At 37.9% G+C, this 12679-nt stretch overlaps 1 protein-coding gene across 1 annotated transcript in view; it reads left to right on the top strand.

Moving 5' to 3' along the window:
* Nucleotides 1–1251: 1251 nt before the first annotated feature.
* TPH2 (tryptophan hydroxylase 2) overlaps nucleotides 1252–12679 on the top strand; it is an 89448-nt gene continuing 78020 nt past the window's right edge. Inside the window, exons 1-5 of the mRNA XM_011374396.1 lie at nucleotides 1252–1505; nucleotides 3953–4105; nucleotides 6674–6857; nucleotides 6968–7068; nucleotides 11803–11870. Coding sequence (XP_011372698.1) covers nucleotides 1401–1505; nucleotides 3953–4105; nucleotides 6674–6857; nucleotides 6968–7068; nucleotides 11803–11870 — 611 coding nt within the window. The 5' untranslated portion in view covers nucleotides 1252–1400. The remainder of the gene's footprint in view (nucleotides 1506–3952; nucleotides 4106–6673; nucleotides 6858–6967; nucleotides 7069–11802; nucleotides 11871–12679) is intronic.

Here is a 12679-nt window from a genome sequence, read left to right on the forward strand (position 1 = left end):
GGCAAGTTATCTAAATTATTTGTGCCTCAGTTTTTCCATATATAAAATGCAAATAATAGTTACCGCCTTGTAACTGTTGTGATGGTGAATCCTGTTTTTACCTAAAAAAGTGCATAGAATAGAAATTGGCAAATGCTAAGCGCTCAGTAATGTTTGCTACTATTATTACCATTATTTCAGTCAGTGTATTTAAACTTGACTTTCTTATTAGTTGGTCAGAGCTGATTTTTAGGGGACATGCAAGCCAAATAATATTTCCAAAATTAGATCAAATAATTATTTCTCTTCAAGACTTCAGTAACAATTAAAATTCAGTTAATATTAGTTTATTCCTGTTTTGAATTTTTTCATCTTGTTTTCTTTATAGACAAGGAGTGTCAGCTCCCGGTTTTGTGTAGTTTTGCATTAAAGCACATTTTGTCAAGAGTCTTCCATTTTTCAGGAAGTTGGCAATATCTTCCTATGATGGTGAATTTTATGACTTACTAAAGTTTTAATAAAACGACATCAATTAATATATGTAAAATTTGTTGGATTTGATCTAGTTACAAGTGGAGAGAAAATTCACTACCCATAAATAGCATCATAGGAATTACTAATATATAGGCATTTAGATTCCTTTTCCTACCCACTTAGGAGGATTCTAGGGTCAGTGTCTTAACTATATCTACGTAGCTTATCAAATATATGGCTAATGTATTCGTGGCTAAATCAAAGCCTCATATTTTCTTACAGTACAATTGCCTGATTATCACCACGAAGCGGCATCATACAATTGGGATGCAGTGCCTTTTATGAAAGCTATCACATACACATGCATGCACACAATCATAACACATCAGAACAGAAGAAGCTTATTAACATAAAGTCAAATGGCTTAGGGATTCAGCAGTGTTGATTTTTCTTAAATTATTTTCCTCCTTTTGGAAAGAAAACAAAAAATCTCTGAATTCATAGGCACCTAATGGCTGAGGTTAACTTGCCAGTAGCAGGTTTGAGAGATGAGAGCTAATGTCAGGGTACAGATGTTTCTTTTACAAATAATACCCCGTTATGGATTGTTCTCCACCACCCATACCAAAACGGCTACTCGACCTATGAAACAAATTGCACCATGAGCACAGATAACCCCAGGCTTCAGGTCTGTAATCTGATCGTGGCCATCAGCAGCCAGAAATGAGTTTCTTTCTAATCAGCCTTCCATCAGTCCCCAGTCACTCATATAAAGGAGCCTGGGAAGGGGAGAATTCGCATTGCTCTTTTTTTCAGCACCAGGGATCTGGACAGCGCCCCGAGTGGGCTTACTGTTCTCACGCTCCTTCCTCTCTCAAACTCCTCCAGCGCTGCTACTGCCCCTCTAGTCCCCCCTGCTGCAGAGAAAGAAAATTACATCGGGATCCATGCAGCCGGCAATGATGATGTTTTCCAGTAAATACTGGGCAAGGAGAGGGTTTTCCTTGGATTCAGCGGTCCCCGAAGAGCATCAGCTAATTGGCAGCTTAACAGTGAGTACTGAGTAGCTGGCTCTCTCTAGAGAGTTTTCTAGGGTAGCAATCATCTTATCCTGCCATGTGAACACCTGGCGTAGAGTAAGCACAAACACCTCAACACCTTCTATGATCTGTGTACCCTACCTTCCTCCTGTCTACCTTCAGTATTCCTTCTCTCCCCATAAAGTAAAGCAGATGTACTGATTGCTAGTGCTAAACTTTCTTTCCTCAAATTTTATAAGTAGAAAGCAAAAAAGGTCCTGAACATTAAGAATGAGAGGTTGTTATGAACCAGTCAGTGTCTTACATCCACAACCAAAAAGGCGTATAGAATTTTGAAAGGCCATTTGTTATGGAGTAGAAACAAGGAGAAGAAATAAATAGATTTCTACGGTTCCTGCAAGATTGTTGTGTATCTTATACCCCATTCTATCCACAAAGCCTGATCTTTAAACACAGAAATACTTTTTTTCTACTTTTGTCTATAGGTACTGGTTATTGGAATGAAAGAAAAATCGAATTCCTTTCAAAAGTTTTCCTGCATTCTTCCTTAATTCATTTTTTTTTTCAGTTTAATTGATGGAGTAGTGAAAGCAATATACCACTTGTTTCAATCTTTAAGGCAGTTTTTATATTTTATTATTAACAGAATAAAAAAGTAATATTTTGTATGATTTTAGATTCTGATTTAAGGTAATAGCCATGGGATTTAATAAAAAAGACAGTGAAAGAAAAATGTATTCAGATTCATAGTCATTAAAAATATTAAATGATATTTCATTACTGTACTAGACATTATCAAACAATTACAGTTCCATCTGTATCACAGAAAAATCTGTTTTAATATTGTAGCTCCAAATATGTGCCAGAGGATTGTATTGTACTGGCATATTATTACTGCTAAAAATGTTGAAAAGTAATCAGAGCAAGTTTTGTAGAACTCATTTAAATCAACTCGCAAAAATGAGACCAAAAACTTAAAAATTTTCTAACATTTAAATATCATGAATATTTGGATGAGATATTACCTGGGGAAATCTGAAGTCTTAATGAACTGCTAGAAGGAAGAAAAGAAAACTCAGAGATATGGTTAATGTATGACCATTTCATATAATAAAAATGCTACTTAAATATATAAGATCTATGTGTTATGTAGTGAGAAAGAGGCAGATGTTGAGAGTAAATTTCAGCTTTTAATGACTGAACATACTGTCAAATGCCAATATTGGCATAAACTTCTTTCCTTTAAGTCATAAATAACAAAATATTATTTTTTATGATATGCAAATCTAGTGAGGCAATCCTAACATGTGAAAATAAAGCCAGTAGAGAAATCAGAGGAAGACAAGGGCAAATCACTATTCACTGGGTTCCATTTCTAATGCACATTTCTGTTTCATGAGAAAGTAATAGATTGGTGTGATTGTATTATATCACTATTTGCCAGGGAGAAATTTCTCTGTTTACTGAATTCTTCATTTGCATGTAAAAAAAAATGCCCTAATTTTGCTTTGTCTGTCAAAAGTTTCCAGCTTTTTATTCTGCATTTCTGACAATGTGATGAGTTTCTGAAATCTGTCATTTTTGTCTTTAGTACTGATAGTCATTACTTACTCATGCATTATAGTATCTTGAATGGCTAATGAAGTGTTAATCTTTTTCAGTTTCTCAGATTCTGCTCTTTGCTCCTAATGATTAGTTCTCTCTCTCTCTCTCTTCAGTCCCCTTCCCTACATCCCTTCCTCCCTCTTCCCTATTCCTCCCCCCATCTCCCACCCCATTTCTTTTCTTTCTTTTTTCTTTTCTTTGTGGCTGAATTTTAACAGCCACTTTTCAGATATTATCTGCTGACACAGATGGCCTTATTTGAATATATCCCTTTGTGCTGAACTTCTGTAGATAGATTTATTCACATTGGCAATATGGATTTAATTGCAGAAAGTAAGGTTATCAATTTCAGTGCATGGCCTCACATATTTCAGAATAAAATGAATATTTTGTTTTTAAGACTTAATTGAAACTAAAATGAGTGTTGTAAAAAATACATTTAGTCTTTTTTTATATTTAATAATTAATGTAGTTTCCATGATTCAACTAGGCTCACAGATCAAATTTTATGTTGTAAAATAAATCTAGAAAGGCAGGAATTATTCATATGTGAGATTTTTTTACTTTATGACAGTCAGATTTCTGTTGCTGTTGAAGTGAATCAAATCTGATCTCCCTTTACTTTCAACCACTGGATGATATCTTAGAGCATCAGGAAATAGTTTCCCAGAGTGAATTTGACCAATATTTATGATCAAAAGATATGGGTTGACATGGCAACTTCTCCTTGAGTTTATGTGATTGCTGGGGTTTCCAGTGTATGAATGGAATACCTGAAAAAAAAAAATCTAGTAGTAAAAGAGAACTCTGGAATCCTAATTAATATTTTTGTGTGTATTTCTTCCTTCCTGAAGCTAAATAAAGCTAACTCTAGCAAACATGATGATAAAAAAGGCAACAAGGGAAGCAGCAAAAGTGAAACTGTCGCAGAAAGTGGCAAGACGGCAGTTGTATTCTCCTTGAAAAATGAAGTTGGTGGATTGGTGAAAGCGCTGAAACTCTTTCAGGTGAATATAAAATATTATTACATAACTTTAAAAGTGACTGTGTGCATGATTACAAATCTGTCATCTGTTCTGAAACATTGTTGAATCAATTTCTAGATAGTGTGTTGAAAGTTTCAAAGAACCAAAACTTCATTGGGAGTTTGACAAACAATGGAATAAGCAGATTTGTGTGGACTATGTTTTATTAATTCAGAGTTAGCCAACTAGTTGTTCTGCAGACTGTTGCCAGGTAAGGAAGCCAGTAATTAAAACATGTGAGCCTCACACATGAAATGCAGACACAAAAGGAGCCAAATAGGATATCTTTAAATATCAAGAGCCTGTAGCCTTTTTTTTTTTTTGATTTAATGTTTGAAGTACGCCCATGTCCTAGGATAACATTTGCTGCATAAAATGAGATATATGAGAATAGGCATTTGGTATTCCACTAAGCCTCATTGTTTCATGAACTTAGCATGTATTTTATAAAGATGAGTCATTCTCCTTATGTAGAAACTGGGACTAGCTCTCTTTATCTTAGAGAAATACAGTGGCCTTTTCCCAGGCCCACATCAGTGGTTTAAATACTCAAGAAAGAGCCTAGTTAAGAGTGAGGTTAGAAAAGCTTAGAAAAACTATTGCCTTCTTGCAGAGTATATCTGCTGGCTCCCCTTCTCTTCAGCAATCACCCTCCCTTACAAATAAATGTATTTTGTTTGGGGGCAATGGCTGCTGATTAGATAAGATAGGGAGCACAGCTTTTCATGGTGCCTTGGGCTGCTAGTGCAGTGGAAAGATGGTTGGAGTTATAGTCAGAGGATTCAGACTTGTGTTCTGGCGTGGCTAATCACAGTTGCTTCTTAGGTTCAATTTCTTCATTTGTGAAATAGCAATAATACTTCCTACTTAACAAGGTTGTTGTGATGAAGTAATATGAGTGAACGTGCTTTGTAAAGTGTACAGATATGAGGTATTATTGTAATGCCTCTTTGATGACTATAGAGGGGAATTAGCAGCCTCATTTGGCAAATATTTCCTTGTTCTCTTTTGACCTTGAAGAAAGGATCAGGCACCATAAACAGTGGTAATGGAAATCTGGGAAAATATTTTATGCATAATTCTATCATCCAGCGCTGTCTCTATACAGTGCCCGAAGGCAGGCCAATTTAGTTAGACAGCTGGGTGCAGTGGAAAAACCTCTGGAGAAGGTGTTAGCAGCCTTGGGTTTTTATTTGGTCATCAGCTAGTCATGGGACCTTACCTAAACCACTTAATCCATCTGGACTCAGTCCCCTTGTCTAAAAATACCTACTGTGCTTCAACCAAAGGACATTATAAGTCCAAAGTGACTGAATATGTATGAAGACTCTTGAACTTTGAACTTAATGATAGTCTAAATATGGCGTTAGTGTAAAGGTTAATCAAAACAAATAGAGCATGTAGTTTTCTTGTCACGGGATTCATTTCTTTATACAGAAGATGCTGGATGCTGTTTGATTTAATCTTACTCTGGCACTGGAAACTCCCTATCTTGCTCCTATGCTGAAAATTCTGAGACCATACAGCATTTTATTAGGAATTGTGCTGATGATCAGAATATATCATGTGGAGTGATGGGGAGGTATCTGCCATTTGGGGATGATTTAGGGTAGAGAGGAGATTTTAGTCTGCACCTAATTCTTGGTAAGGGAAGACTATATCTCTGAGGAAATTTAAACCTGAGGTTTAAGTATTAAATTGTTGCCATCCCTCGGACATCTTATTGGAAGAAGACTTTTACCCCTGAAATCCACTATGGGGTGATAGTTTTAACAAAACATCCTTGTATGAAGCTAGCCTATGGGGGGCTGAAAGAGAACAGTTACTAAGGGGTCCCATTTAGGGTTTTTATGTTTGTTTTTTGTTTTTTCTCGGCTTTCCGAGATCTTTTCTTAGCTGCTTTTCTTCCTTTTCTTTTCCTAGGATGTGGGCTACGCCTGGGCCCATGTTTCCCAAACATCAGTCATTTTTATACCATCTTCCCAATTTCTGCCTCATCTGCCTACCATTTGTACTATTTACTTATTTTTTCGAAGATTATTTTATTTTTAAACTTTAAATCGTTTATTTGAGGACTTTATAGTAGACTTTATACCACCATAAAATCAGAGGTTTGAGTTTTAGTTATGTTTTTGGAAATGTATGAAAATAAATATAAAAATCTGGGGATTATATGATAATATGATAAGTTAATTCCCTCTCCCCCTAAATAATCATGCATACCACCAATTAGATGTGAACTGCTCTGGGAAATGATGATGTTCTCTATTATAATATATTTTATAGGGCTCTTTACATACCTTAATACCCCACTCTTTTTTTTTTTTTTTAATGAGACAGGAAAACTGACATGCAGTTTCTATTTCTATTAATAGAGACACTAGTAGAAAACACATCCATGTTTTCATCAAGCAAGGAGCCAGGTGATTGTCTTGTCTTCTTCTAGGACACCTGGCACCTTTTTTCTTAAGAGCACAACGAGAACAGCTGGTGGCGTCTCTTTTATTGTGCCCTGGAGGTGATGTAGAAATGTTGCTTATATTTCCACAGGAAAAACATGTCAACATGGTTCATATCGAGTCCAGGAAATCCCGGCGAAGAAGTTCAGAGGTTGAGATCTTTGTGGACTGTGAGTGTGGCAAAACAGAATTCAATGAGCTCATTCAGTTGCTGAAATTTCAAACTACAATTGTGACGCTGAATCCGCCGGAGAACATTTGGACAGAGGAAGAAGGCAAGGCCAGTTTTTGCTTGTCGGGTGATCTTGCAATCTGACAAATGTTGTAAAGGGGAAAACACAATCTGTGAGCTAATATTTTTGAAACTGCACTGTGTTTTCAACAGAGCTAGAGGATGTGCCCTGGTTTCCCCGGAAGATCTCTGAATTAGACAAATGCTCTCACAGAGTTCTCATGTATGGTTCTGAGCTTGATGCTGATCACCCAGTAAGTGTCCAGTGAAACCCATTACATACATGCTCTTTCAGCTCTGCCCATGTGCCAGGCTGTGTGCCATGTTCTGTGCCGTAATGCTTTATTGTAGAGCAATTTATTATTTATTCTCTATAATCGAGAGCAGACTTTTAAATGATAAAACTTCCCTGTAAATATGCATTGGCTGCAAGCAGGTTAGAAAGATAGCATTTTCATACAGCATTTATTTTTTAAAAAGTTGGATAGAGAAGGAGATTCTAAACCTTGGAGAATATTCCTGTAGAATTAGACAGCTTGAAATATACTTGCAGATGGTGGCCCTTGGAAAAATGATAAACTGAAATGGATCATTCCTTTGGGGAACTAGGGAGGACTTGGCATTATGGGGCTCAGTGAGAGAATAAAATTATCTTTGCTATTTTCCTTGACTGGAGGTAGTTAGGAGTAATGTAGTGGACTTCAGTCTCAATGGAAAGGCAGAAGGTTTAGAATAAAGTCGTGATGGAAGACAAATCTCTTCCCACATCTACCGGAATCTATTTACCATCATCTCTCATCTACTCTAATAAAAACGACCACCTTTAAAGAAATACGATACGTAGGTTGGCATTTCCCATTATTCCCTTCCTCTCCCCTCACATTAGTTTTTATTTAACACAAGAGACCCGGAACTTCTTTATGGGCAGTTAATAGGCTGGGAGAAATAAGCAATGTACTCATTCGTTACAAACATCTTTTTCCTCCACGCCCGTTGTCTAAAAACAGGCAGATAAAAGGGTGAAACTCAAGCATATTGGTTATGCTTACAGGAGGGCTTTGTGGTCTGAGGGTAATGGCTTATGATATCCGTTTTATTTAAATGGAGGAAATCTAGAAATCTGATAGTGGGACTATATGCTATGCAGTGGTTCTCTAAGTGTGGTCCCAGGACCAGCGGCATCAGCAGCACCTGGGAGCTTGTTTTAACAAGCCCACACTTTAGTTTGAGAACTCTGATTTAAATATGACTGCTTCAACAAGAGGGAAATTTTCAATCAAACCAGTCATTTGGAACAATAAACCAGTTCAAACTAATTCATAACATATCATTCAAACAAATGTACAGACAGATCTAATTAAATTGTATTATTTCCAAAAAGCTGAATTCAAAGACAGTATATTATATTTGCCATCATAGCCTAACATTTCAGAATAATTCACAGCAATTCACATGTAAAGCTCCAGAACATTAGTAAAACACCCCAAAGTGCCTTTAATAATCATCCATTTGTCATCTTCCCCTTGTTCATCTCCAGAGGAGTCAGAATGAGCACGAAAGTATAATTTAAGAGATAGCAGTATTAGGACTTCCCAGACACAAGCCGTTATCCTGCAGGATGACCTTGGGCAAGTCTCCCTACCTTTGCTCTTCAAATGCCTTGTGTAAAAAGTGGAAGTAAAATTCTTATTGACCTCAAAGGGGTGTTCGTAAAGCCTAGTTAATAAAACAACTGGAGAGCATTTTGGCAAGAGTAAATACTTAATTCCAGGAATGGAAATGCTGTGTTAAATCATCCAGATCGATGCCTGAACAGTAAAGAATTTCTTGCTAATCTCGTATTTCCAAATCCTCCCCTTAGTCTAATTTGAAAATTACTCATCTGCAGAAAGAGGATCAACCATTTTAATGGAACAGCTACAGGAACCACTGACCTTGCTGTGAAAAAATTTATTCCAATATGCAGCGTGCATTGTCCAGTGCTTTATTTTGTTCCATTACTCCTAATTGCACCGACCTTATGAAACCTTCTCTTATTTTCTGTGCAGCCACCTAAAATAATGGCAAGTACTTAGCAATCTTCTACCTCACTCATTTTTTTAACCATTCATATTTCTTTTACAAGTACACCAAATGTTTATTATGCAAAACTTGATGTTGGTAAGCTGGTGTTTTCTATAAGTTATTATTTGATGAGGATGGAAAAAGTTGTGTAAGGACTTTCTGTGCTTAGGAGTAATCCCTGCGCTGAGACAGGGGTGATTGTGAGAGGATGGTCCCTGTGCTGGGATGGTTCAGAAGGGGATTGGAATACAAGAGGTTGCCAAGGCTTCCTAGAAAGGATTAAATCTCTCTCCAGTTTGATGCCTCTCAAACTTCAGTGGACAAATAAATCATCTGGAGGTTTTTTTAAAAATGCAGATGGAGGTCCTGAGGTTCTAGTGAGCTCCCAGTTGAGGCCTATGCTGGAGGTCTGGGGACCACACTTTGAGTAGCAAGGATCCAGACTGGGAGGATCTTTCAAAGTGTAGTCCACCTATGAGGTGCTTGCTCAAAGTGCAATACCTTGAGGCTCATGTGAAGCCAAATTAATCAGAACTTTCAGGGATGGACCCTGAAATCTGCATTTGAAAGGATTTGCAAGAGATTCTGATGAGCTCTAAAGTAGTAGAACTAATGTCCTAGCTCCATGATTCTCAGCCCTAGCTTTTCCATTCAAATGATCTGGGGGATTTAAAAATATATTGAGGCCAGAATCTCACCTCAGGGTGCTTAAATCAGAACCTCTGAGAATGTTGATCCTAATATTCTATCAGGGTTACTTACTTGGGATAGCTGCTTGGATGCCAGCATGCATTTAGTTGAGCCCTTCAGGGTGCTGGCTGGTCTTCAGTTTCTCTTGATTTAAATCGAGAGAGGAAGGGTGGGTGTGCGGAAGACACTTTCTGGGCCCTAGGGCTGCCAGATTTAGTAAATAAACATATAGGATGTTCAGTTAAATTTCAATTTCAGATAAACAACAAACAATTTTTTCTTACAGTATGCCCCAATATTGCATGAGTGTCATGTATTTTATCTGGTAACCTTATTCCTGGCTTTAGGCCAAAGTAGATGGCCAAGGAATGCCGTGTCTCTGTAATCGCCAATGTAGCCAGCATCCCTGTTTTATTTTGCCAGTCCATGGTTCAATCCTGGAGGCCATGTATCGCCCACACATTTGCATAATCACTGCCACACTAGGCTAATGAGGCATGTTGAGTAAATTACTCTCTCCAATGCCTGGAAAAGGTGCAGGTGTTTGCTGAGGAGAGACAATTGAGATTCTTCAGGAAGCCCAGCAGATTATGATGCTGTTACCATGGTGTCCGGTTTGGCAGGAACTGAGGAACAGATGCTGTGCTTTTCACATGACTCTTCCTTTTGTCATGGCCTGCTTTCTTTTTGAGTGATAAAGGTGCATGGAGCTCTTCAGTTTAACCAGCCTGGGTTGCCTGGTATTACTAGTGAGTGTCGAAACTTGTACTCTCTAGCATGACCATACATAGCCTCTCCACCAAGATACCCCTTTTTAGGTCGCAGACCCATTTGTGAATGTGGTAGCTATGGTCACAGAATTTTGCATATACATATTTTAAGGCTTCACAAGCTTGCCCAGGAGCCCCAGTTAAAAAAAACCCCAATTTATCGCAAAAGGAAAACACTGCTAGCTTCTAGGACGGGATACTTTATTTCTGCAGGGAATTCGGTTGATCACAGTGCCTTCACTATCCCTCCCTCTATAATTAACTCCCTTGTCATTGCTACGAGAAAGGTTGTTTGCAACGGAAGTTCTTCATTTCCATCCAGCAGACAGTCCTGCGAAGATTTCTGGCCTGAAATCTGGCCAGTTGTCCTTTAGGCAGAAGAGAGATTAGAAGGATTTCCTATGAGTTCAGGGTTTCTCTTGAACGGCTAACCTTGCAGAAGTGTCTGAGCTGCGGCAGAGGTAGGCTAGGCACTTGTGGGCCTGTGGCAGCTCTCCTCTCAGAGCTCAGGATGCCAGTGGCCCATTTCCTTGCCTTGCCTCCATTCTCCTAGTAACCGCTGTTTCCTGGTTGTCTTTTGGGGTTGCAGTGGTAAAAAGTTAAGTTGAAACAATTCCTTCTGGGCTTCCAGCAGTTTGAAGAAACAACCCTGGAAATAATTGATTATCTGAAAGTACCGGAAGGGAAGGAAAATGGAAAGTCTGTTGAGAAGAGGAGAGATTCTTGAGTAAACCCAGAAATCTTCTTGGAAGGATTCCAGTTGACTGAAGAATGACAGTCAGGATGTTTAATTTCCCAAGTGTTATGACTTGGGATAAATGTGGATAAAAAAAGTCTTCCAGTTGCTAAAGATTAATCAGAATCGTAGGAACTCAGAGTAGAATGGAGCTAACCTGCTATCCTGTGCATGAATCCCTTAAAATCGATTTTGCATTGTGTGGCTATGCTCATAAAATACAGCAAAACCTCTTTAATTCATGTTAATTTGGGGGATTCGATAATTATTGTGAATGCTAGAACTTTTAATGAATGCACATTTATTGGTCATTTATATAAGGCGATTAAATTTAGTTTAACTTACCAAACAACCATGTTAAAGGGATCGTTTTAATGACTAAGATAAGATTAATTTGTGATTAAGATCAATTACATGTAAATGATACTTGAAAACCAAAGGATACTGTTCTCAATATCAATTTGCTTAGCTAATCCAGTCTACCTACTTAGCGGAAAGGTAAACTTTAGCTGAATTCTCACACATCGCAAATTAGTACAGACCAAATTTAATGAGGTTTTACTGTTGGAACAATTTGCTTCTGCCTGTGTCATCAAGATGGCCATACAAGGATAAAAATTTACATTTGAATTGAACGCTCAGTCAATGCCAGAGCAATTTTCTTTTAGGCCTTCTGCAGCTAATTTTTTGGCACTTTTTAAAATAACTTAATCTCTTTTTTCTTTAAGGGATTTAAGGACAATGTCTATCGACAGAGAAGAAAGTATTTTGTGGATGTGGCCATGGGTTATAAATAGTAAGTACCTGAATAACTCTTTTCTGCAACTTGTCACTGGCTAGTTAGGAAAAACACATGCTGTGTTAAACAGACCTGTCTTCTCTTCACTTTAACTTTTCCACAAGGCAGACATGAAGCATTTTAAATACTCACCAACTCTGTAGGCTTTAAAGGCTAACACTGATGTTTGACATCTGGGTATAATTGTAAAAGAATGAGACCTGCGGGCCCCATGCCAAGTGCTACATTTTCACCATTGTGTTTGTAGTTCTACTAAAGCAAGGAGCCATTTTTGTACACTGCGCAGGGCCCAGGAAATGTATTTTGATTTTATTTTTGACTTCACTTTTCAGTAACCTCCTTCAATGTTTAGTTTCCCCAATGAAAGTAGAGAATTCGGCAAGCAATGGCTCATATAAGCAGCCATAATAGAAAAGAAATGTGTTTGTTTTATGTGGACAGGGAAACTTCCTGTAAATTGGAGGGTTTATGGAAGAGTTTCATACCCAGTCCTGGACTAGGGTTGGGATGACATTGAAGAACCTCAGGATTGGGGTGAGGACCATGCATAGTGCATGGCGTTAAGTAGCAATGACAGGATGTTTGCGACAGGCAATAATGTAGTGTGTTGACTGCAGGCCATGTCTAGAAAAGTGGAGTGGGCGTTGGGCCTCTGTCTATTCTGCTCACACTAATAAAACTTATAGACTATCATGGTGCTGTCTTTATCTAGTATGTGATCAGCCACATAAATCTTGTCATAAGAACAAAATGTAAATTCATAAGTGGTAGTAAAGATTCTTTCTTTACTGAGACTAGGTGAGAAA

This window comes from Pteropus vampyrus, unplaced genomic scaffold, assembly GCF_000151845.1.
Source record: "Pteropus vampyrus isolate Shadow unplaced genomic scaffold, Pvam_2.0 Scaffold9, whole genome shotgun sequence".
In the NCBI taxonomy this organism is placed as follows: Eukaryota; Metazoa; Chordata; class Mammalia; order Chiroptera; family Pteropodidae; genus Pteropus; species Pteropus vampyrus.